This window comes from Barbus barbus, assembly GCF_936440315.1.
Source record: "Barbus barbus genome assembly, chromosome: 24".
In the NCBI taxonomy this organism is placed as follows: domain Eukaryota; kingdom Metazoa; phylum Chordata; class Actinopteri; order Cypriniformes; family Cyprinidae; genus Barbus; species Barbus barbus.
The window spans coordinates 29804704-29831603 of record NC_136752.1 but is presented as its reverse complement, the minus strand read 5'-3'; the positions used below and the strand labels follow the sequence as shown (position 1 = coordinate 29831603).

Genomic DNA, 26900 nt, shown 5'->3' with positions numbered 1-26900 from the left:
GTTCACGCTGCTCCTCTTCAAACAGCGAAGAGAACAGAAGCTCCAAAATGACTGAATGTCATGAAAGAAGCACGTATGACACAATCTGTGTGGAACAGACTAAATCTGTGCTCACATTCATTATAGAAATGACTCTGATCTGAACATCATGACGTCAAACCTCTGTTTCTCCGCTGAAGAGAGGAAGCCAGACGAGTAAAAGATGACAGAACGATCCCGTTTGGGTGAATTATTACTTTAGTTCAGCGAGACATTCACAGAGTTGGTCCTGAAAGGAAGACGTGACACTATTATTCACGTTAACACTGTAATGAGCACTGGATCAAATCACGTTGGGAGAAACGTCACTACGTTCTGAAAAATAAACTCTTATGGTTTCTAATGACATGAAAGACTTCAAGCTTTGAATACAACGGAGAAGCTCATGAATGGAGAAGAGCTCAGTTTAAGCTCTGTTTGCTCCAGATTAAAACTGTATTATCCCGTAAAGCAACAAAATATACTTTATCTGACCAAAATATATTTTGAATATATGTTCAATATATGCTGTAAACAGTGAAGCTCAATGAAATATATCAACTATATATGTATATATAACTATATATATATATAACTTACATATATCAACCTTCATGCATTAACATGTATTCCACAATATATTTCAGGCAAAATAAAAAAAATAAAAACAATAAAATAAAATAAAAATGTACTATGGTGATGACAGTATGAATCATGTTGCTGTTTTTTTTTTTTTTTTTCTTCAAATCATGAAAGTTTAAAGCTTCCTTTACCAAAATATATTTTAAAATGTTTTTCAGGGGAAAAAAATAAGAATGAAAATAAAATAAAAATAAAATGAAATACAAATTCAATAAAAATAAGCATGTTGCCATTTTCTTAAACGGTATAATATATTTAGTTTCAACATTCATATATGAAAAAGTATTTCAAAATGTATTTCAGGGGCAGGAAAATACATTTTCAATCTTACAGTAAAGCCTACATTTAGGACAAATGCAAATGTGGATTGAATAACCTACTAGACTACTAGTTTTGGCATGTAGGATGAATTGCTCTGGATGAGGAAACATCTGTTTGCATTCAATAGGAAGATAATTATAATAATTTAAATGAAGTTCCAAGTGCCCAACCAAAGGGATCACTAACCACGATAATGAACATCAGTTTATGAAGATGTGATGCTTATGTGATGTTCTCTCGAGTTTCTCAGTTGTATTGGCAATTCAACACTCGAGATGACTTTGGGAAATGAGTGAATGCAACTAGAAAAAGATGCAGAAGTGGAGGAAATGAGTAAAAAGTCTATTAGGATTAGAACTGCCCCGTCTCAAAAACTCTTTTCTTTCTTCGTCTTCTTCTGTTGTTATGTTGCACATTAGCAACACATTAGTGCACTGCTGCCTCTCACTGGTTTATTAATGTCATTGAGTCTTTTGTGGCTACTTGAATATATTTAGTACGCGTCACTCAAAGTAAGTAAATTGTTTTATTTGCCTTGAAATTAGCAGTAACTTAATAAAACCTATATAACAACTAAGTAAAGATCACTAATTATATCTAAGTAAGGTGAACTATTGGATTTTACAGTGTGCTAAGAGAAGATGTCTGATCCATTTGGATGGCATCCACGCGCTCATCTGAGGGATTCTGGGTAATAAAACAGCGATGAAGGAATGAAGCACTGCAGAAAGGCGGTTTGGACTGGAACGGGCGCTGGTGAACGGTGGAGTAATCTGAGCAATTCGGGACAAACGGAGGATTATAAACACTAGTAATGCTATTAATGCTGGAATCCCTCAACATCAATCCAAACCCACTCACAGCTTCAGTCATTCCTGCTCGTTTTCATCAGCGCACATTATTCTAAAGGAAACACACACACACATGTTGGTTTTTGTGGTTTATGGGCAGGGCCGGCGCTCCGCACACGCACATCACGCACTGCGCGTAGGGCACCAAGTGCTTGGGGAGGGCACCAAAAAATCTGGGTCGTGAAAATATCATCACAATATAGGCTACTAGTATAAATAACAAATAAAATATTTCTAGCATGTTAATATACAAACGCAATACAAAAGTAATATAGGCCTAGACCAAATTAGTCGAGAAAAAGGTGAATCTCTGTGCCAGTCTCCCTCTGGTGCCCCCCCTTCCCCACCTCCCAGTGGTCTGTTCAATTATGCTTCAATCAATTTCAAATTTGGCCGACACCGACCTCAGACATGGCCTCGAAAAGGCACCAAGAGTCGGGGGCGGAAAAAAGAAGAGACAGCGGGATGATGCTCGCGCGTCGCTTGCAGGTAAGGCAATGTTTTAAATAAAAATGTTAGTTTTGTGCGTGTAGTATGCATGTCCAGGGGCGTCGGCGCGTCCGCGTCGCTAGTAGTGCAAAAGATCCGGGGCTTTAGCCCTGCATGTTGAGCCTTTTATTTTAACGGGGTCCGGGGGTTTCTCCCCCGGGAAATTTTGAAACTTGGGCTGTTAAAGATGCAGTTTGTTTGAGAAGGAAAGGAAGGCCAATCGTTGGGGTCCTCATCGTCATATTTGAATGACAAATAAAGCTAATTTTCCCCCTAGGTAGGCTATATGTTACAGATGTGTGTGCATATAGCTATTAGTGCAGAACGTTCCCTATTGTAATTTCTTCGCTTCAATATAATGCCTATCTGCCTCTTGGTAAGGTGAACTTTAGAAAAACCCTGCAACTGAACGTGATGTGATTTTGCCAAATTAGACCGCTTAGATAAAGTTTTTTCGTTGTTGTTCTATGCGGTCATTTTCAAGAGGTTCGGCCAAGGGCGACATCTGTTGGTGAAACTGAAATTAGAAAAAAAAACCCACAATCTCAGTGTTTGTATATTTTCATATTCACAGAGTTGTCAAATTATTAGGGCTGGGAAAAGATTAATCTCGATTAATCGCATCCAAAATAAAAGTTTGTGTCTACATGATATATGTGCGTGTACTGTGTATAATTATTTTGTATATAGAAATTATATATACAAAATAATTATACAAAATTATATATACAAAATAATTATACAAATTATATAAATTATATATACAAAATAATTATACACAGTACACGCACATATATCATGTAGACACAAACTTTTATTTTGGATGCGATTAATCGCGATTAATCTTTTCCCAGCCCTACAAATTATGTACAGAATTATTATATTGTGCCGCATCAGACCTCTTTTAAAGGTAAAATAGAGTTTTGAATTTTAAATGTTCCAGTGACACATAGGCCTATATAAAAGACTAATGTGTGCAATATTTTTGTATGATGGTTGATGGTTCAATCAAAAATGCATTTCAGTAGAATCCCTGAATATTTTGTCTTGTATTTCTGAATGCAGGGTCAATGCTAAAATACATGCAAGGAGCAACTCAAGGCCAGGAGTATGTAGAAGTAAATTCTACTGTGCAGTTATGTATGGTTATTTGCAGTTTAAAATGTGCACTTTAAAATTCATACTTCATAAAATTCATACACTTATACTGTTATTTGCACTTTAAACTTTTTTTGCACTTTTAACTTTCTGTGTTTACATTGTTCTGTTCCAATTATTTATTTGCAGCAGTTATTTTGGAAGTAAAGAGAACCTAACTAAGAAATTCTGAATGGTAGTTATTTCTTTGGTGGTGGTGGGGGGGGCACCGCCAAGCGTTTGTGCTTAGGGCACCCAAATGGCTAGCGCCGGCCCTGTTTATGGGGACTCTCCATAGGCTCTATTTTGGTGAAGAACATCCATAACACTGTTCATGATCCAATCAGTTCCTTTTGGATAATTTTCCTGATTGATTTTTCAGAAATGTGTCACATTGAAAGTGAAATGGTTTGAATGTTGTTCCACATTGACTTCAAGGTGAACTGAATGTTATAAACAGCAACAACTGCATGTGAATTACATAAAAGGCATTCTATATACAGCACACTTTGGTGAGAGAAAACAGATAATATGCTGATAATATGGACAATGAGTTTTAATAACTCATTAATTATGCAGTGTTATTAGCAACTAAAACTAAAACTAAAATATAATAACAACATTTAATTTCTGTTTTTGTTCATTTAAATTCAGGGGATATAAAATTATATATATATATATATATATATATTAAAGGCAATAAATAAAATAAGTTTGGGTTAAAGTACTAAAATTGCTAAATCTAAAACTACAAACAAACTAATAAATTTATAAAAAATATAGTAGTAGTATAATATACTATAATGTATAATATAATGCATGTATATATATATATATATACACACACACAAAGTGAAATGAAAAAGATTAAAATAAACGTACTGTACATAGAAAAAATGTCAAAATTCTAAATATTAAAAGTTTTTATTAGTTATTAATTCTGCAGTGTTATTGGTAACTACAACTATAATAATAATAATAATAATAATAATAATAATAAGTTGTTATTGTGTGGACCAATAAACAATATAAACAATATAAATTGTATTGTTTGGACCAAGTGATTTTTATGATGGTAGTAATCTTTTTAAGTTCTAATGTTACTCTGTGTGCGAAGAACCTTGGTGTGTTACTTGACTCAGGATTGCTGTTCGATAAACATATTAATTCTGTTGTCAAATCATGCTTTTTACATTTATGTCGCCTTGCAAAAGTTAAAACTTTTCTTTCCCTCAGGAAATTTGAAATAGTGATTCATGCATTTATCCAGAGGCGTCATGCCCATTCAAAGTGAGGGCACGTGCCCCCTCAGATTTCTGAGCCAAGTGGATTTTGAAGAAGATACAACTGATACAATCCCACCGGTGTGATTAGATCCTTCAGTGCGGCACAGCATCAGCTGCTAAATTCAAATCTGCGTTCACTGACTGGTGCTGAGTCAGAAACAGACGTGTTTGTACAGCGCTGCATTATAACCAATCACACACAATTCTGTTGAGCTTATGAATGCAATGGCCAATCAGAGACGTTCAGATGAGTCATCACTTAAATGCGGTGTTTTGTTCACTTGATCGCTTTTGAAAGTAAGTACGATATTCTTTTCACAGTGTAAACAGCTTCAGTGATATTCATGGGAGTTTTTGAGAGTGCCTGAACTCTGGCTAGACTGAATGAAAATCTTATTTTGATAAATGTTCTTTACTCTCTGTAAAATAAAGTGTTATAATTAGTAACTTACAATATTGTTATTAAATTCACATGAAATACAAAGGCAGTCGTATTAAAAACATTTGATGGCATGACACCCATATCTGGTACTTAAGTAAAAAGTCAGGGTTTTATGTGTAGTTAATAGATTACACTATTAGTCTACTTTGCCCATCACCATTTATTGATCAAATAACAATCTAAAAAGGTGCAAAACGCATTTACTTACACATATTTGAGAATCGAGATATTTCCTGATATAGTTAACACTTTTGGAAATATTTCAAATGAAAAGGAATAAAATAAATAAAATATAAGCCTATATCAGTTTTGTGCTATCGTGGCTGCTGTGTGTCGACACCATAGACTGTAAAAAACATGGACGTAGTGTCCGTGACGTCACCCATAGGTTGCTGAGGAGCATTTTTGAAGCCTAAAGAGAGCGGAGCCGGTCGTTGCCATCTTAGCAGCGCATCACACCCGGATAATCGAAAATGGGCAAAAAGACGGGACGTGGGTGAAGCTGAGCTGAAACCACACCCGTCTATAGTGACAGCAGGGCTGCCGTGCAAAGATAAAACACCATACCGTTTTTGGTCGAAAATGAGTTATTGATCTTTTTGGGACATTAATGACCTCCTTTATCATGTGTTTAAGTATCATGGAGAAAACCCCCAGAGAAACCAAGGCAGTATAACATCAGTTACTGCGCTTTGATTTTGTTTTTGAATGCTCAAAGTAAGTTACAGTGCTCTGCATTTGTTTGCATTCGTTTGTCAATACTGTGCCAGCCTGGAGTTATACGGTATTCTACCTTTGTTTTACTGTCCATTAAAGTCTACTGCGTTTAAATTATGGTGTGACTTGTGTACTTTTATTCATCTGTCATCACTTCATTAGACAAACAAATTAGATCGCGATCTAACAAACTGCTCCATATAACAAAGCTCTATAAGCAAGCAACGACTAGATAACTTGGCAACAATAATTAATGTTTAAAGTGTTTTTTTAATAATGCAGATTATTCACTCAGTGCCAGCTGTCAGTCTGGGTCTGCACACTTCTGTACATGAGGACTCAAATACCATGACAGCGTATCACACATAAAATCAATAACTTTTCGCAATTAAATCCATTTCCTTCGTTTTCTTGTAAGTCGATAAAAGCCATTGCAATGAACGCCATCGGAGATGTTTAATTCACAATCATTCGGAGCAGTATTATCCCTGATGGCATTCACATCAATCCACAAGTCGTTCTTATAGGTTAAGCTATTTTAATTCAGTTCGATGTAAAAGCAATAGGCTAAGTATGTCTTGCATCCTTTAGTGTTAGCGAACATTGAAAATAAATTGGTTGCAAAACGGTATCCACTCACATTTAACTTTTTGTCTGGTTGTTACTGTCAGACAAAAAAACTGAATCACATTACTAGATGTTACAGCCTAGCCAGTGATCTCTAGATATTATTCAGATGTTACTATAATGATTCTGTAAATGGTGATCAGCACCCTATATAATGTGGAAGTTACTGCCTTTTGCCTTGGCGTGACATCTCACTTTTTGCAGACAGTGCAAAAGCAGAGTACAATATCAGTATAGCGGTAAAAATCAAGTTTGAGATCATTTTCATTAAAACATCTAATTGCCAGATTTCCAGTGTCCTACCTATAATTATTTTTTCTGTACAAATAAAAATCTTTAAAGCCAGTTTTCAAAGTTTCACACTCTGGAGCAGAGAGGCAATCCACCTGTCACTCAAGTGACCACGCCCTTAATTATGCAGAACTTTAAGGCTTAATATAATTTAAACGGATGAGTTATATAAAAAAAAATCAATTTTCCAAAATTTGTCATTTTTGGCCCACTGACAAATGAATTATCCTGCTTTTTTCCCCTTGTATCATCATCAGTCTCTGTGTGATAAGCTGTATCATAAAATCTCTGACGTGTGACGATTGAGCTGCTCATACAGTATTCAGACACACAATCCTGATCCTACATCCTGACTGCTCTTCTGAAGTAAAGTTCTCGGTTCGGCCTATAGATCTGAATCAAACCTCGGCGTGGCTCTGGACCGGATCAGACGTCTTCCATCTTAATGATCTGATTTCAAAGGAGACTCCAGGAGACTTTGATCTGCCCGCGCTCTCGTTTTCACATTTTAATGAAGCATCGGAGCGTCACACTAACTCAACAGGCTTCACCGTTTCATCTGAAATATCGGGATCAATACCTGCCGCCGCCACAAATTAACGGGCTGTGCATTGATCAAAGGGGAATTAAATATTAATTAGGGTGAATGGGCAGAGTCAATTCCCAGGACACCCACAAATCACATTTAATTTATCCAGTCCAGCAGATCCAGCAAAATAACTTGCTGCCACGGCTAATTAAAACACAACCGAAATTATTAGAGACTTCTGTAAAAGATCAAGCTGGAGAAATGACCCAAACGGGACAAATGCTGCTCACAATTCACCAGAATTACTGTAAAAAATGGAAACATTCGTCTTTTCTGCAACTTGACTGTTGCTGTTAATGTTAGAAATAAAAGCAATCAACATGACAGCCACAGATCTCCATATTTTGATTGATATTTTAGTGGAATTATTTTACAGAAAATTATTACAAATTGAACTAAAATTAAAAAGAAATAATTTTACGCAATACTATAATGGTAAAATATAATATATTTTACTGTATCCGCCCCCTAGAATTCAACTTCTACAACTTAACTGTTGCAATTCTATAAAATAATAACAATAAATAAAACATAAAAATAAAAACAGTGTTGTTTTCTGTCAGTGACCTACAAATGTTTGCTTTATATTTTCTAGATTTTAGTACCTTGATTTTAAAGAAAGCCCAGCTGATTTAGTTTGATGGCATGTGCATTACTGTATTTTCCAGGAATATATGTCAATAGATATATTAATAGATTATGATAGCTATATTAAACCAGATAAAGCACCTGGACTTTTAATGAAAACAGTTATTAAAGCTGTTAATATGAACACTGAGTCGCATTAATGTCCCTCTTTTTCAGTATTGTATATGTTCATTTAAATATAGCTGAAATAAGGTATTATAAAAATGTGATGCCAAATCTGAAATTGGAAAGTGAAAAGACATTTTGGTTGAAGTATTAAAATTAATAAAATGTTTCTCAAATAAAAGCAGAATTTTTTTAAATAATAAAAATGACAAAAGCACATCGCAAAATTATCAAAACTTAAAATAAAAAATGGAAAAACTGAAAATAGAGAATAAAAAAAATTCTTTAACAGTAAATATATATTTTACTATATGTATTTACTAGAACTCAATTTAACTGTTGCTATTAAAAAAAAATAAGTTGTTTTTTTAGAACTCTGACCTAGATTTAGATATTTTATGTATTTTATTATAGTTATCTTGATCTTTAAAAACAATCTGTTTGATTTTTAATTAAGGGTCAAAGAAAGTATAAAAGTGATCTAAATAATAACAAAAGATTAAATATAAACAAACACTTTGCAGTCGTTATAAGTGGACATGGGGGAATAAATGCTCCAAGTTTTGACCTCTTGAACACTTTCTGGTTGAAGAGCAGCGTTTCAGCATGATTTGACAGATGTTTGTCATTTCATGTTTTAAATCTGCATCAAAAACCTCTTTATATAAAACGGCTCAATCATCGCTGAGACTCTGAGCTGCTGCTGTCACAGACGTCCAGAACTCACAGCCACCAGAGCCAATCTCATCTCACTTCTGGCACTCGCTCCGTTTTAAATAAAACCCGCTCGCTTGCTGCCAGCATTTCAGGAACTGCAACATAACACAGAGTTTGTGTGATTGAGCAGCTGAATCACAGCACATTTCAGCAATGCTATGATGCAGCATTTGACAGACAGACAAGCGAGGGGAATAAATGCAGGATCATTTATCTGTCAGTTGGTCAAAAATGACTTCATCATGAAAAATGCCATTTAAAAAAAAAAAGGAAATATTAATGGCCAAAAAAAAATCTCTAGCTATCAGCATAAAGTTTATTTTAGACCTTTGTTTTTAATGATATATGTTAGGCTTGGACTTTTGCATCCAATTTTATTTTTTGTTCAACTGAACTTGCATGTCTTTGCATATGTAGAAGGAAGGAAGGAAGGAATCAATCAATCAATCAATCAATCAATTAACCGGGAGCCAAAATGCATGGTTTGTTTTTAAAGCAAAACAACACAAAATGTTGCATAAACATTGCATTGCAATAAGACTTATGTAGAATATCAGGAAATACTCAATCATAATTGACTTTTATCTCAGCATGAATGCAATGAAAATGGCCTGAATCAAAATAAAATAAAATAAAATAAAATAAAATAAAATAAAATAAAATAAAATAAAATATTAAAACACAACAACATAAAATATAAAATAATAATAATAATAATAATAATTTAAGGGTCCAAAAAGCCAGATGGTATTTGCCCGTTGAACATCAAAAAATGTTGCATAAAAATGGCATTGTCACATCTGCGAAAAGCTGCAGCAAAACAGCGCATTTGAGATGCAATACTTATAAAAAATATCCTGGTGGGGCTTTTAAAATAACTCTTTATTATAATTCTAGAATTCTGTATGTGTAACGGTCTAATCTTAAGTCTGAATACTGGAATGCAGCAGTACGGTATAAAGTTCCTCCGCCATCCAACATCGCATCAGATCTGTCAACCGAGCCAAAGAAAGCCCTTCCGCTTGATCTGGCCCTGCGAATGGATATATTCTGGGTTTGCAGCGTTTATCCGGTTGGTCATATTCAGCTGGGAAATACTGTATGTGAGGAACAAACCCACCGCAGTCGAGCGGATTACAGCGCCAGCGAGAGCAGATGAACACACACATTCATAAAGACCATCATATTCCCTCACTCCAGAGACGGTATGCTGAACTCAAGTCAAGTCACAGTATCAAACAGGAACAAATATATTTTTGCCACACGACCTTATTCATCTTTCCTCAGAAATTAACTTTTTTATCATACATTTTTAATATTGAAATATTTTAAATAATAATGTTTTAAATATAACATTTTGAAAATAGGCAAAATACTACTTTGTATACCGATAAGTCTGTAATTGAGAAAATATTAATAAAAATACAAGATAAAAATATGTAATTCATATTTATGTTATATTGAGTTTGACCATCCTAGGAGACACAGACAATATTTAACAGATGTTTGAAAATGATTTTGCACTAAATATCTCCAGCGAAGCCTGGGATTCAGTCTGGGAGCACGATAAATAATTTCAGTGTGTAACAAAACATGCTATTCAGTTTAAAATAATATGCTGACTACAAATCACCCCTTATATCAGAAATAAAATGGAACCAAAATTTTCATCGGATATAGACACCCTATTTGGACTGTTTCTTTCACTTTGCATGATTGCCTACATTGTTCTTGAAAACTATTATAGTCATCATGGCTCAAAACAAGAAGCTTATTGCTGTTAATGTTTATGTATCTTCTCCTGTAACTTATTGATTTCTTTGATTTTAACTTAATAACAACTAAATTGACAGCTGTGCATTTAAGGTCTGCCAAAGCTTTTTGTTTTGTTTTTGTTTTTTGTTTGTTCTATTGGGAAAAAAAATTGAATATAGAAATATGAAATGAAATTATATACCTACTCTATGGCATTAATGCCGCCAGTAAGTGGTGGCAAATCACTGCTTTATCACAGAAGCGTTCATTGAACTGATTCATTCAAAACAGTTGATTCGTTCATGAACGAGCAAGAATGGGCCACTGAATCACTGAACCAATTCGTTCAAATTCCTGGATTCATTCAGTATTCAGTGTGTAGCTTAGAGACGTACGTAGCTCTAGCTGTGGCTGAACAGAACTGTTGGCAGCCATGCTGAAAATATTACTATATCGTATGTTATAAATATAAAAACTCATACTAGGGCCGTTTTGACAACATGTATTGGATTTTGGGTTCAAGAGAAATATCATTAATCGATAAAACACTGTGGTTTACAAAGAGGGATACTTGACACTAAAGCTCTGTTTTGAGAGGCAAACACCAGCAAAATTAAAGCTTGACATCGTTAAACATGAAATTCATAATTTATAATCACTTTAATTTAATGACAGACCTAAGCTGAATTTTAAGAGCAATGCTGTTTTCAACTAACGAACAAGCTTACATACCTTTCCTATATGAAGTGGTGACGTCCTGGCTTTGCAAATGCATACAGTTTTAATCCAACAAACAAACTAGGTAACCATGACAGTTCCTGCATGTTCATGACAACACATACAGCATCAAGTCTCATTCAGCTCTTCTCATATACTGTCTTCTGCACGACCTGTCATTTAAACCAGGTAAACGCTAACTAGTCGACTACTTTCATGCAGTAATGCCTCAAGCAAACCCTATTTCTTCATGAATCATCCGCATCTGAAGAAGCATGCAAGTTTTTAAATGCTTGTAAATGTTCTCATGAAGCACTACACAAAGTGTCTCAGCAATGACGGTTATAAGGGAGGCACCGATACAAAATTTCTCCACCGATACTGATAACTGATTATTCATAATGACATCAGCCGATACCAATAGTTTAGCTTTCTTAAGGAGAAAAAAATCTCTCCCAACTAATGCTGTAAACATTACTATAATCTTAGAGAATAAAATTAACAACAGAACCCAAACTGTTATATTTAAATATAGATATAATAATCACACTCAAATAAAAACCGATATGTTTGATTACAACTCAACTGCACATAAGGCAGTTTCATAAAAAAACTTGCTCATATCAGATTTCTTTAAACATACATATAGGGTCCAACGGGGCTAAAGGCGCCCCAGGGTAAAAGGCGCCTTTGATATTATTTTCATCTAAACCACTAGATGGCACAAAAACGTGGCGTAGCACTTTGCAAAACATTCACTTTTCAACATGCACGTGTTTATTTGTCTGATCTTTGAGGTGATCGTGCGCAGCAGTGTAAAGCTGATCCTGTGCTTACTTGACCTAATATTTTATGTTTATTAAAATGTTGTAGATTTAAGTAGCAATGAGAATCGCTAATTAATGCATATATTTTGAGACAAAGGTTTGCTTAAGATATTTAAAGCAATAGTTTTTAAATAACGAAAGAATATGTAAAAATATGTATTTGAGGTAAAAAGCGCCCCTGCTGTTGGGGCTAAAGGCACACAGTAATTAACATGGTCATTAATAGATTGCTGACTTTTCCATTTGTTCACATGACATGGTTAGATTCAGATGTATTATTCACGGTTAGATTCATATATATTATGTATGTGTCCATATTAGAGATAATCACCATGTTTAGAATGAAACCACCATATTTAAAAACACAATATTAATCATATCATATAATAAAATATTATTTGTTGTTACTACTGTAAATATATTTTCAATTATTATTGGATCTCCTTCAATATTTTGATAATCTTTACTTATTAAAATGATTTTATTTCTGTATTTTAAAACATATTTTTATATTAACATTTTAATGACAGTAGGCCTATATTTATTGAACAAAATTTTATTTTATTTTTTTCAAATTAAGCAGAAAACTGTACAGACTTTGCTAAAGTGATTGTTTTTAACAAGAAACTTAGACATTATTAAACAAAACATTATTTTAGCTGAAGTATTTTTGTCAATACCGTGTGCCTTTTATCCCATGCTGGTGGGCCTTTTACCCCGTGTGTGGGGTAAAAGGCCCCCCTTGCCACCTCATACATTTATAAGATTTTTAAACAAAATAAACAACTTGAATTAGTTGGTCCATTAATGTTCAATCCAACGTATATATTTTTTCAGCAATTATACATTTTAGGCGCAGTGAATAGTACATTTTTTCTTAAGGTGGGCCTTTAGCCCCATTGTACCCTATCCTTAACAGTAAATAAACTCAATCTAGTGTTTTTATAGCTAATTAACGAATTGTGAACACTGAACTACTTAAATTCAACGTTATTGACGTTATGACATATTGATCACAAGCTGTTTTATCAACAATTGAAACACTTGATCGATTACATGAGACATGATTCATTTCAGTATGTAGTGATAAAATGTAATGTATCTTTCAACACCTTCTGATGTTCATTCATGTTTATTTCGCACTATAGCTTGTATTAAGGTGGAAGAGAATCAGGTTTGAACAGAGTCACTACAGCGATCAGGTACACCACATTTAAACATCAAAATGGCATTTAGTGTTTGAATTTTGTGATAAAGTGTACAGGATTTGAAAGCCAGGTCTTTGTTTCCTTTAGAAGTCACAAAGCACACACAAAGCTCATTGTTATTATTGGATGGGAGGCGCATTACAAATAATGTTTTGTGGTGGGGAAAATTGTGGACCTGGCTACCCTGACTTAAAGGGACAGTTCCCAAAATGGAAAATTCTGTCATCATTTACTCGTTCTCACGTTATTGCAAATCTGTACGATTTTTCTTCTTCTATTGAACACCAAAGAAGATATTTTGAAGAATATTAGTAACCAAAAAGTTGACGGTAGCCATCAACTTCCATAGTATTTTGTCCAAGCCATTGACTACCATTAACTATTTGGTTACTAATATTCTTCAAAATATCTTCTTTTGCGTTACAGGTTTGGAACAACTCGAGGGTCATATTTGGGTGAATCGCCCCTTTAAACTACAAGTGAGTCAAATAGAATCTGCATTAACAGTACTATTTTTAAAGTGAGACTGCATTATAATTGTGTTAAATTTGGCAACCCTAAATCCTAGAGACATTTCATTCACAGATAAGCTGCAATCTGACACATATTTCCACCTCCTTTTGATTGATAGCATATACCGATTATATGCCGATACCGATTATCAGCCGATATATCGGTGCATCCCTATCGGTTTTGATCATCTGCGTGTTCAGGATGTGATTGGTCAGTAATGCTCTTCTTTCTCACCTGTGGTCGTGGATGTCCGGTGACCAGGCAGGTGAGCTCAAGCGTCTCTCCCTCTCTTATGGTGTAAACCCTCTCAGAGTAACGCTCCTCCTCCACGTTACATGCGTGACCCGAGTGCACGATCCGGACGGTAGGAGGTGCTGTGAAGAGAACAGACGGAAAGCGTCACAATTATGCATCGAACACGCATCTCATCACTCTTCACTGAAGCACGAATCCTCATACTGTTAATCAAATAAACACAGATGTCTTTTGAGTGGAATGACTGAGCTGCATTTGGAATTGAGCGCTATCAAGCGTACTTCACTCTGCATCACATGACGACTACCTAGACGACTAATTCACATCTAACAATCTCTAGAAAAGCTGGCCAATGACTAAACAATGATCGTGCACACAAGAGTCTGACTCTCTGATTTAATGCAGAATAAAAAAAAGAATGATTGATGATCTCCTTCACATGTTTAAAGCTTCTTCATATGTATGCACTGATTGGTGGCTGTGCTTCATTTCTGCTCATGTATCAGCTGCACATCTACTGTATGCTACACGGTAAAAAATTACTGTCCTCTACAAGACTAAAAATGCAGTTAACGATAAGTTTTTTGTTATTTTTTTATTTCATTTACATTTAAGTTTGTTGTACATCAAGTTAAATGAATTTAAGAAATGTTGCATTGGGCAACTAGCTGAATTAAATTCAGGATTTTTATTTCAACTAACTTTTTTTATTATTGTTGTTTTCATTTTAGATACATAACAATTTACAATTAACAATCCTTTAAAAAAGGCTGTAAAATTTGCTGGTTTAAAATGTAATTTACAAACAAAATAAACGTTTTAAACCGAAACTCACATCTTGTTCTGCAAATATATTTACACATTTACTGTTTTTTACAGAATTATTCTATTAACCACAGCTGTTTTTCTCTACAAAAACAACAGGATTTAGTTTTTCATACTGAAGAAAGCAGCATTTGGTTTTGTGTCCTGAAATGTCTCTGCCTCACAGCCGACACACATGACCTCAAATGTCACGCTTTGAACCTCATGGGAAGAGAAGGCCATTAAAGTAAAATTAAATTAAATAAACACCACAAGAGCAGAGTGACAGTGCAAAAACAGCAAAAGGTGGATTTATTCACTACCAATTCAATAGCATTTAGGTTTTATATGGTCAAAGAACATTAGAGAGCATCAGACACGCTGCTGAGCTCTATGATACATTTTATGGAGTAATAAATGGCATTTTATTTTGTTAAATTTATGAGTCATCACAAACATTACTGTATGCATTCATTAATATCGCCTCATTCAGCATGTTGTTTTATGAATGTCATAGCATTTATGTGTGGAAAAGGCCTGTGAGAGACGACAAGAGCACGAGGAATGCTGAACACCTTTGACCCAGCAGACACTTCAGATCATTTGCTTTTTATGCCCAAGAGCTCTTTAAGTAACTGCATGTGAACTGATAGTTGTGCTTGCTCAGACAGATCACTAATGTCAGAATGAAGTATATACTGTGTGTGCTTGTAAACGTGTATATATGTGTGTGTGTGTGTGTGTGTGTGTGTGTACGTGTATGTGTGTGTAGATCACAGCTGTTCAATAACACTGAGCGTGAAAATGGCAGTGAAGATGCTGGAGGGATGCAATGAACCCAGCAGATCTGTCCTACACAGCCAGCAGCTATTAAGATCATTTTGGATAAAATAAAAATAATAAAATAAATTATATATGGAAAATATTGATTAAAAAATGAAATAAAAAAAGCATGGTAATAAATAAATAAAAACAATAATTAATAAAAAAAATCAAGCATTCTCCAACTGCTCGGTCCACGTATTAAATATTAATATTAAATGAATGTAATTACTATTAAAAATAAAATAATAAATATATGAACAAATGTATTAAAATAAATAAAACATATTTAAAATATTTAAAATATATATTTTATCAAAATAAAAATATATTTTAAAAATAAACTATGTATATATACAAATATAAAACTGACATTAAAAATAAAATAAAATCTAAAATAAAATAAAATGAAAATAATCCACCCATTCTCCAAACAGCTTGTTCACTGTAGGATGTAGAAATCTGTTCCACATGGATCCATTCTAGAGAGCCAGTAGCTGTTAAAACAGTTCAACATAAAAATGCAAGAATCAGAGACCAGGCCACATATGAAGAACAAATAAAATGTCATGTTTCGGTATCTGTGCTTGTACTGTCATTAAATAGTCCTAAATTACAATCACATACGGTCCTTATTTTACTCATTTAAGTTAAATTTTTTCTGTGGAACACTATGCTGATTATTTCCACACAGCAGACGAAAGACAGTCTTTACAATGCAACAGCATGCAGAGGCTTGAGTAATTTCGACAGATATCGAGGTGAATTGCTCCTTTGATCAATCATCCGGCACGATCTGTTTCCATACAAATCAACTAACACCACGTCGCGTTTCTTTGAAGCAGCGTGTGTCTTTGAGGACGTACTCCGCCATTTGATCCGTTTACTTTAAAGTGCAAAAAAGTCATTAGAGCAGAAAGGTGCTGCTTCCCTTTCATGCATTTAGAGTCTAATTGAGGTTTGATGTTTTTGCATCAATGCGCTCATTTACATCTCAAGCAGAAACAGGAGGATAATTTATCCAGATATTCACTGGTAAACACAAACGTGGCAACAGTCAGTCATCCCAAAGGCTTAATGTGTTATTTTTAGCATACGTTTGTGTTCGACAAAGCAAAGTCAAGAGAAATTCATTATGTGGATGAGGGGTGCTGAACTCCAGCAGACAATGACACAATTACTGACATTACAACAAACAACAGCCAACCTGACGGATCATTAACAACAACACAATGACACTATCTATGACAAATATATGCTGTGCTCAGCAGCGTCACACACAACAGAAACTGAGCCAGTGCTGTTGTTGTTAACTAACACTAAAAAGAAAACAATTAACATTGTTTAACATTTTGATAAAAACATAATAAAATAAAACAATCCATCCATTCTCCGAACTGCTTGACCTATATAGGGTTGTATAGATAGACAGACAGACAGACAGATAGATAGATAGATAGATAGATAGATAGATAGATAGATAGATAGATAGATAGATAGATAGATAGATAGATAGACAGACAGACAGACAGACAGACAGACAGACAGACAGACAGACAGACAGACAGACAGACAGACAGACAGACAGACAGATGATAGATAGATAGATAGATAGATAGATAGATAGATAGATAGATAGATAGATAGATAGATAGATAGATAGATAGATAGATAGATAGATAGATAGATAGATAGATAGATAGGACCCAGCAGAGAGCCCTGTGGAACATCACACTTGACTGTAGAAGGGGAGGATAAATCATCTCCAAATGACACAAAGGCATGGGCTATTATTTTATTTATATAAGAAAAAACTGTTGTAAATTATTTAAATGGTCCATATAGGCGTCATTCATAACAGTTGGCTTAAAACTGATTGGTGGTAGTGCACTTGCACCACTTATAGTACTCTTGAAAAAACAAATATGCTAATTCGTTCATGTAGCCTATATTTTTTTGTAGCTTACTAATGTTATCTTAACAAATGAGCAATGAGCAACATTGTTTAATAATGGCTGTAGTCAGTGTCCGATCTTGGGCAACGGATTCTTATTTTGTGGCCTAGTGTTAACGTTTGAACTAGGGTGGTGCTCCTAAAGTATGGGTAATCATGTTTTACACCGATTAATGCTTGAAGGGGTTCATTTTAAAACTATTTAACGTTAGATCTGCCGTTGAACAGTCACAGAGTCCAGTCACTCAGGTCTAAACTGCTGTCTTAAAATAAAATGGTTTTATCTGTTCTGTGGTTCCATGCTGCCAAACATATACCTCACACATTTGAACATTTTGTGCCTAGAAAGAGAAAAATTACCCAAAAAAGTAACTGCATTGTGTATTTTAAGCAATTGGTACCTAAAAAGAAACACAAAAAGAGCCTTTGTTTTGCAGACTTGAATTCATAGTAAGTAATTGTGGATAACAGTTAATTCTGTCTGAGAATGCTAATAGATGCTATTGTAACTGTTGTTGGCAGTAAAGCAGAAGCTTGTATTTAATCTTTAAGACTGTGTCTGTTATTCATATGTGAAATCATATTAAAAATATTTTAATTCATTTATTAAAAATACTTTTTTGTGCTAAATCAAAATTTTTTTAAGTAGTATGCATTAGCCTAGTGCTCCAATGAAAACAATATTTTTGTTTAAATTTTACTTAATATTTTTGTGTGGGCTATATGCATCTACTTAATTTAAATGGCTTATTTTTAAGGAATTAATTTGATTAATTCTAACTCAATTCTCAATAGTAGTTGAATTTAGTTAATAATATTGCTTGTAATCTGTTGGCACAATTGTTTTGAGTAGATGTAGTGTATTATTTTTTACAGTGTAACACTGCTATTATAATGAAAGCTTCTGAAGACAAACATGTTTTGCTTTAGATTACCGTGGCTGAATCAGAGCAGGAACACGTGTTGAATGAGTGTGTGTCGTCTCGTGTTTGTGAGCAGATGTGTTCAGTACACATTCATTCACATGGGACGCAGACGTTTGCTTGGCTTCTCTGAGCATTTACATTTCTGATCTTTCTCTCACATGATTAAACTTTAAAAGCCTCATGTTTGTTCAAATATTTAGCCTGCAAAAATCTCCAAGAATCCTGATCCAAAAATCTCAAGTTGTGAGCCGCTCCTGAAATGAAATTTGAATTGGAACAAATTCATAGGTTTATTCTGCAGTTTCACAGCAGCGCTTTGTGTAATGGCCTCATAAAATCCCCATAAGCTAAAACATTAGAGACTGCAAACTGAGCAGAGATCACAACACCATCCGTCACATTACTAACAGACCAAAGTGAGAGTGAGAACAGCTCAAACGCTGCAGCAGGAATCGTCAACACATGTGAGTCTGAATCCGTTTTATATTTAATTTCATTTTAATTACATGACTTTATTATCCCTGTGATGGATTTATTGTATTTATTTTATTTGTATTTTATTTTATTTATTTTTAAATTAATTTTACTATTATTTCTTATTTTATTTTTGCGTTTCATTTTAACTGTATTCCTTTATTATTGTATTTATTATTGCCCTGTGATAGATTTATTGTATTTCATTTTTTATTTTTTTATTTAATTAAATTTATTTACTTTAATTTAATATTTCAATTATTTTATTTAATTATTATTATTTAATAATTATTATTTATTATTATTATTATTATTATTGCAGATTGATTGATTGATGGACGAATGGAGTATTTATTTATTTCATAATTGTCTTTATTAAATAGACTCCAGCATCCCTGTGACCCTAGGGTATGTTAGTTTAGTTTAGTTCTGTGATGGACCAGCCATCCAAGGTGTTTCCCTGCCTTCAGCTCAAATTTGATATACTTGAACACTAAGCTTCACATTGAAATATGACACATTATATTAGCAAAGAGAATATACTGGCTCTCAATGGTCTCTGTCCTTGATGAAAGTGTTGGTTTAAATGGCACAATAATGAATAAACATGTTATAGAGGAGATTTCAGGAGTATGATGGGATATGTCCATGAATCCTGCAGGTCAGATGCTTCGGATCACGTTCTGTTTGTTTATTCCACAGAAATGAGTAACGTACATGTCCAGAAACAGAAAATACTGTATGCATGTATGTACATTTGATCTATCAAAACATGTTCTGTTTTCCTACAAACATGATGGCTGAAGAGTCGCATTTAATAATGCAGCATGTTTATGTAAGTTTCTCTCTCTTTAATAGTCTGTCAGCAAATTTCCTTTCCAAACAGGTTTGATAGGGAACACTGTAGTGCTTTATTTTCAGCAAATTGCACTCAAATGGCCATGTTCATCTTGACACTGTACATCTAAAGCAACACCTTCAATTTGCATTTTAATTATCTGTTGTCTCTTTTAGGAGATTTCAATTTCCCCATCTTTTGTTAATGTCCGAGATCAGTCCCGCTCCGCTCACAGTGATGTTTTCCTCTGGATGTCACATTATAAAGCCATTAAATGTGTTGCTTTGGCTGTCAGACTGTCAAACGCTCTACTTAAGATGCTTTTGTCATTTTTCTGATTCTCACAGGATTCGGACGAGACTGAAATCACAAACTACACAATAAACAAACTGCCTGAACTAACAGAAATAACAGACCTTCTATTACAGACTTTGGTTTATAAAACAAATTTCATTTGCTTATGGGGTACATTTAAGCATTTGCTTTATTTTATTTGTTTCATAGTTATATATTACATATTTTATTTTATTTTAATATTTTTAACCCGCTGTCTAAATTATTTTCTTATTTTTTTAATATATTTAATTTTTTTATTTTAAACCTGCCTATAATAGACTTTGATTTATAAAAAAGACTTTCAATAGTTAATCGCTGGTTGAAATTTAAGCGTTCATTTTATACATTTTTGTTTCACTATTTTATTTTATTTTCAAATTAAACCAACCTGTCTGAACGCAGAAGAATACCACATCTCCTATTATAGACTTTGATTTATAAAAGACGTTCATTTGTTTACGGCTGGTTGACATTTAAGCAGGAGCACGGAGGAAAAAATAAAGAGAACAAGACGTGGACATGATATTGTTTTGTTGCACGCAGCTTCGGTTACTCAGAAAAGGTCACTGGTAATTGAATTTTTGTTTTTTCAAATGAATTTCTCTCTCAGCATATATTAGGCTGACGTATTGATGAAGAATATTCATCTGCGCTCGCTGAACGCCAGCAACAAAGAGGCAGAATTAAAATGCAGCTTACTGAATCCTAATTCATTTCCTGTCAGAAACAGATCATAATTTGGAAAGTCAGAGACTGTGTCATATAAATAGTTAAGTGCATTTTATGTAAGGAAATTAATACGTTATGAATACGAATATGAATTGATTTATTAATCAAGGAAGCATTAAATTGATCAAAAGTGACATTAAAGACATTTATAATGTTACAAAAGATTTCTATTTCAAATAAATGCTGTTCTTTTGAACTTTCTATTTATCTGTGAATCCTGAAAAATAATTAAACAAAATATGAAACAAAACTTATATCATATGTGCACAAGTTCATGTTAAAGTATTAAAATAACTGAAACTAAATTAACTGAAACTAAAAACTAAAGCTTAATAAAAACTACAGACACATTAAAAAATATTTTAGACATAAAAATATATATATTAAAATTAGTAACATCATAATTAAATAATTCAAGGGTTAGTTCAAAAGTGAGACAAAAGTGTTTATTACGTTTGAAATAGGGGTATTTTTCTTACAAAAACACATGGATTCCCTACAGAAGGCCTTTATTCACCCCCCGGAGCCGTGTGAGGCACGTTTTATTATGGATGCGTGCACTTTATTTAACGTCTCTTGGACTGTTGAACATAAACACCCGCCGACTGCAATGATAGAGCTTGGAACTTCCAGGACAATTTCTAATATAACTCTGATTGGATTCGTCTAAAAGAAGAAAGTCATATACACCTAGGATGCCTCGAGGGTGAGTAAAACATTTCATTTTCATTTTTGGGTGAACTAACCCTTTAATTCTAAATATTACCAAAACCAGTAATAGTATCAGTGATACTAAGATAACACTGTGATGGACACATTACGTTACTCAATTTCCCTGCAGTGAAAGTGAAATATCTTGGTGTTTTGGTTTGGATCAGGCCTGTTCTAAGGTTATAGATCATTGACCGGTCATCAAAGCATCAGTCGCTGGACCGGATGATAAGAATGGCACTCAGTCAGTTGGTCAGACAGAGACAGAGACAGAGACGTTTGTCTTCAGTGGAAACATGAATCCGGCTCTCCAGCACTTCATTAAAGAGTTGGACGCTAACAGACCATCACTGGAGAGTTATGAGCTCAGATCAGCCAACACGGCTTTTATCCGGCTCCGCAGATGCCCAAAAAACAAACAATCATGCATAACACATGCATAAACCCACAAAATCACACACAACACATACATAAACCTACATAAAACAGCACAAACCAGCACAACCCACACATAAACCCATACAAACCAGTATAAACCCACAAAAACCAGCACAACACACATAAACCCACACAAACCAGCATAAACCCACACAAAACAGCAAAACGCACGCATAAACCCACAAAAACCAGCATAAGCCCACACCAACCAGCACAACTCATGCATAAACCCACAAAAACCAGCAAAACGCACGCATAAACCCACAAAAACCAGCATAAACCCACACAAACCAGCATAAACCCACACCAACCAGCACAACTCATGCATAAACCCACAAAAACCAGCATAAACCCACACCAACCAGCACAACTCATGCATAAACCCACAAAAACCAGCAAAACGCACGCATAAACCCACAAAAACCAGCATAAACCCACACAAACCAGCATAAACCCACACCAACCAGCACAACTCGTGCATAAACCCACAAAAACCAGCATAAACCCACACCAACCAGCACAACTCATGCATAAACCCACAAAAACCAGCAAAACATGCATAAACTCACAAAAACCAGCATAAACCCACACAAACCAGCATAAACCCACACAAACCAGCATAAACCCACACAAACCAGCACAACTCACGCATAAACCCACACAAACCAGCAAAACGCACGCATAAACCCACAAAAACCAGCATAAACCCACACAAACCAGCATAAACCCACACAAACCAGCATAAACCCACACAAACCAGCACAATGGGCCAGAGGATCATTAGAAACACTGGACTGAACCCTGTGTGTTTATTAGAAAATACTTTGAGGATGAATTTCACACATATTCATATCACTGTGGAAAACCAAATTATTACAGAAGAATTCTTATTTATTTTTTTTACTTACATTAAACTCTTAAAGGTTATTTGCAACATCTGAAGTTTATTAAAGAAAGAAAGAAAGAAAGAAATACTAACAGCAATGAGACTAATAAAACTCTCAGTTTATTCTTTAATTTCAGCTCTATGGTCACACTGTATTACAGCTATGACTGTGGCCCATTACCGACTCATTTTCTTCTCCTAACAAACCAAAGATGTAACTGAGAACATCCAGCCTCCTGATCAATAACACTTCCTCAGTGAATATATTCTCCCATCAGCCTCAGCGACGGAATGGAGTGATTTATCCTGGAATAATCTAGCTAGTCCACACAGCTCCTCCAAGAAGACAAACGCGCTCGCCGCTGGATTTAAATGTTCCAATGCCAATGAGATGACAGGAGAATGAGTCTCAAACAGCTGTAAATCAGATCCGTGGCTCCGTAAACACGCGGCGGACGACCGTTAGTCAAACATCGATGAAAAACCGCCCAACGCTACGACGATAAGCAGCTGAGCGTAAGAGAGACGCAGAAAAATGAGACAAACAGAAAAACAATGGATGGATGCATACACCGATGGATGAATACAATCATGATGTCAATAAAGATGAGACGACACTGAGATGATCTGGAAGAGGAAAATCATACAAACACAAACGTCCCGTTCACACCAACAATAACTATAAAGTTGTCTTAAAGTGCCGTGCTGCTTTGAAATGAGGAGGCAAAAAGTTTATTTTTTTAATTTTTCTTAATCAAATGTAAATTAATGTCCCAATCACATTTTCTTAGTTACTTACACTACTTACACTATCAGAAAAAAACAATTCTATTTTATATTTTTACAGTAACAATAAAAATTCTACTAATTAAAGCCATGTATGAATCTCATCAAGTTACTGTTTTTCTGCATTTTACATTTATTCCAATATAATAACTCAAGGCACTAACAATTTAAACAATATATTTTGTGAACTTATGTTCAGCTATCATTTTTAATAATTAACTTTTAGCTATGTTTTAATTTTTTGGATCATCAGTCATCAAAGCTCGGTAAATATTGGTCACAGACACGGAGATTTACTTCAAATTTAACCAATCTGATTACTCCCACAAATCATGTTTTCAGTCCATTTTAAGTCTTATTTTCATGTAACCACATGGCTACTGTATATCTAAGGGTGAGTTAAGAGGCGCGTTGGACTTGAAGCGGCGTTGCGCAGAATGATCAGTGTATGACATCAAAGCACCGCGAGAGCGATAAGAGAGCAGATGGATCCTTACGCTTTCGAATCGCTCTCGCGGTGCTTTGATGTCATACACTGATCATTCTGGAGAAGCTGCGCCGGCTGAGTCAACTGGCTGCTCTCGAAATCCTCTTGCTGTCACGTGGCGTCGGCGCCGTCTCAAGTCGGACTAAATTTCTAACCGGCATGCACTGCTTCAAGTCAGAATTTGACAAATCTGCACAGCGGCTCGTTAAGTCGAACGCACCTATCGTAATTGTTGTTTTAACGAAGTGAGATTTGACATTATCGAGTACCGTATTGACCCGAATATAAGACAATGTTTTTTTCTTGGAACTACATCTGAAAAAACGTGGTCATCTTATATTCAGGGTCTAGACTTTGACATATCAAAGTCTAGACCCTGAATGCATTTAGAATGATATGCATTTAGAAATGCATTTAGAATGATAACAAAATTCAAGATATGGGGACAGAAAATTTATATTTATATAATTTCATATAGTTCATCAATATCTCACCAAGAGTGCCGTTTTTCTACAAAAATTACGATTACAAATGTAATATTGATTTTTTTAGTTTTTTTCACAACAGTTCAGTAAACAAGTTAATTAAGAGTCTTACATTTTAGACATTATTACTGACGGTTTTTGCACTATTTCAACAAAAGAAATTCAAAACACAGCCACAACGCTGTTTTGTGTCTCTGAGCAACATGACGGTGATTCGTTCCTGAATGAATCAACCGTTTAAATGATTCGGTTCAATCGCAATGACTCACTTATTAACAGTGACTTGCTGCCACCTACTGGCGATTTTAATTTCACATTTAGGCCTAAAGTTTCTTTTTAATATTGAATTAATTTATTCAATGTTTTATGCTTAATTTATAAACACATTATTTATGCATGTGTAACTGCAGGTTAAATGCATTCATGTCCTGCATTAAACAGTGTGCAAACACATCTAAATGCCACTTCAGAGCATTTTGTGGAAGAAGTCGTGAACCTGTTCCGGTTTGGGGTGAAGAGCGGGTCGGAAAACAATCGCGTTTAGATACTCGTCAAAACATCCATTAACATAATATTCTGTGCATTTGCTCAAGCAGGCAAGAAATAGGACTCAATCTGAGCCAAGCGTTTTTTGCGTATGTGTGTGCGCGCAAAGAAACGATCTATCACAGCACACGAGTACTGCATTGAAAACTCTTTCGTGTTGACTTGCTTTTGAATGGCTTCAAACGTCTAAAGAAAGTCTGAAAAAAGTAATATATTTAAAATACATTTATTTCATACTAAGTGTAGTTAAAATCTATTAACATATTACTGACAGATAACTCGAGACTTACTGATTATAATTTAAAGATACACAGATTATTAAAATGAAAGCGTCACATTTCTCTAGGAAACTGTATCATTGGTGAAAGTGAAGGACTGATGGAATATTTTCATCCCTGAATTTGTGATTCTTCATTTCTTTGTCATTCACCCCAATTAGATGCAGAAATGTCATTTTAAACTTCATTTAGTCCCTGATCTGATGATTTTCTCTGGTTCTCTTTCATGTAGTTTGTTTGGTGATTGGTGATTTTATGTGATGTTAATTTTCTTTATTAAACATGAAAGGAAATCATTGTCTTTATTTACCGTCAGTATATAGTATGTATGTATGTTTTGCATGTTTTAGCACAGTTTCTTAAGATTGCTTTTCAAACAAGAAAACTAACAATGAACTTAAAATAAAAAAATACATAAATAAATGCAGTATTCATACTCTAAAAACAAGTCTTTTCTTATACAATTTTGCATCTCAAGTAATTTTTTATTAATATTTTTATTGCCAGTGTTTCACTCAAGATACATTGTTACACAAGTAAAAACAAAAATACATTTTTTAAATTAAAATGGGGAAAAATGTGTCTTTTTTTATGAAAGTGAAGGACTGATGGAATATTTTCATCTCTAAGGATACAATATTTTGTTGTTGTTGTTGTCTGTAGGTCTCTTACATGCGGTTTGTTTGGTCAGAACGATTGAGTAGTGATTTTATCTAGATCTCGTTTCTGTTATAACTTAATATTTTATATTTTGTGACCCTGGAGCACAAAACCCTGGTCCATTTTTAGAAATTGAGATTTCTACATCATCTGAAAGCTGAATAAATAATCTCTCCATTGATGTATGGTTTGTTATGATAGGACAATATTTGTCTGAGATACAACTATTATAAAATCTGGAATCTGAGGGAGCAAAAAAATCTAAATATTGAGAAAATCTCCTTTAAAGTTGTTCAAATGAAGTTCTTAGCAATGCATATTACTAATCAAAAATTAAGTTTTGATATATTTACGGTTGGAAACTTACAAAATATCTTCATGGAACATGATCTATAATGATTTTTGGCATAAAAGAAAAAATCGATCATTTTGACCAATACAGTGTGTTTTTGGCTATTGCTACAAATATACCTGTGTTACTGGTTTTGTGCTGCAGGGTCACATTTATTTTCTTTGCATCCGGTTGTTTTTCCGCCTCATGCCATGAACGTTGCATTAAGTTAAAAACAATACAGTCTAGACCTG

The 26900-nt window shown here is 34.3% G+C and overlaps 1 protein-coding gene across 1 annotated transcript in view; it reads right to left on the bottom strand.

Moving 5' to 3' along the window:
- LOC306843535 (MAM domain-containing glycosylphosphatidylinositol anchor protein 2-like) overlaps positions 1-26900 on the bottom strand; it is a gene marked incomplete at both ends in the record, with an annotated part of 198681 nt that overhangs the window by 122873 nt on the left and 48908 nt on the right. Inside the window, one exon of the mRNA XM_079375063.1 lies at positions 14135-14274. Within this exon, the coding sequence (XP_079231189.1) occupies positions 14135-14274 (140 nt within the window). The remainder of the gene's footprint in view (positions 1-14134; positions 14275-26900) is intronic.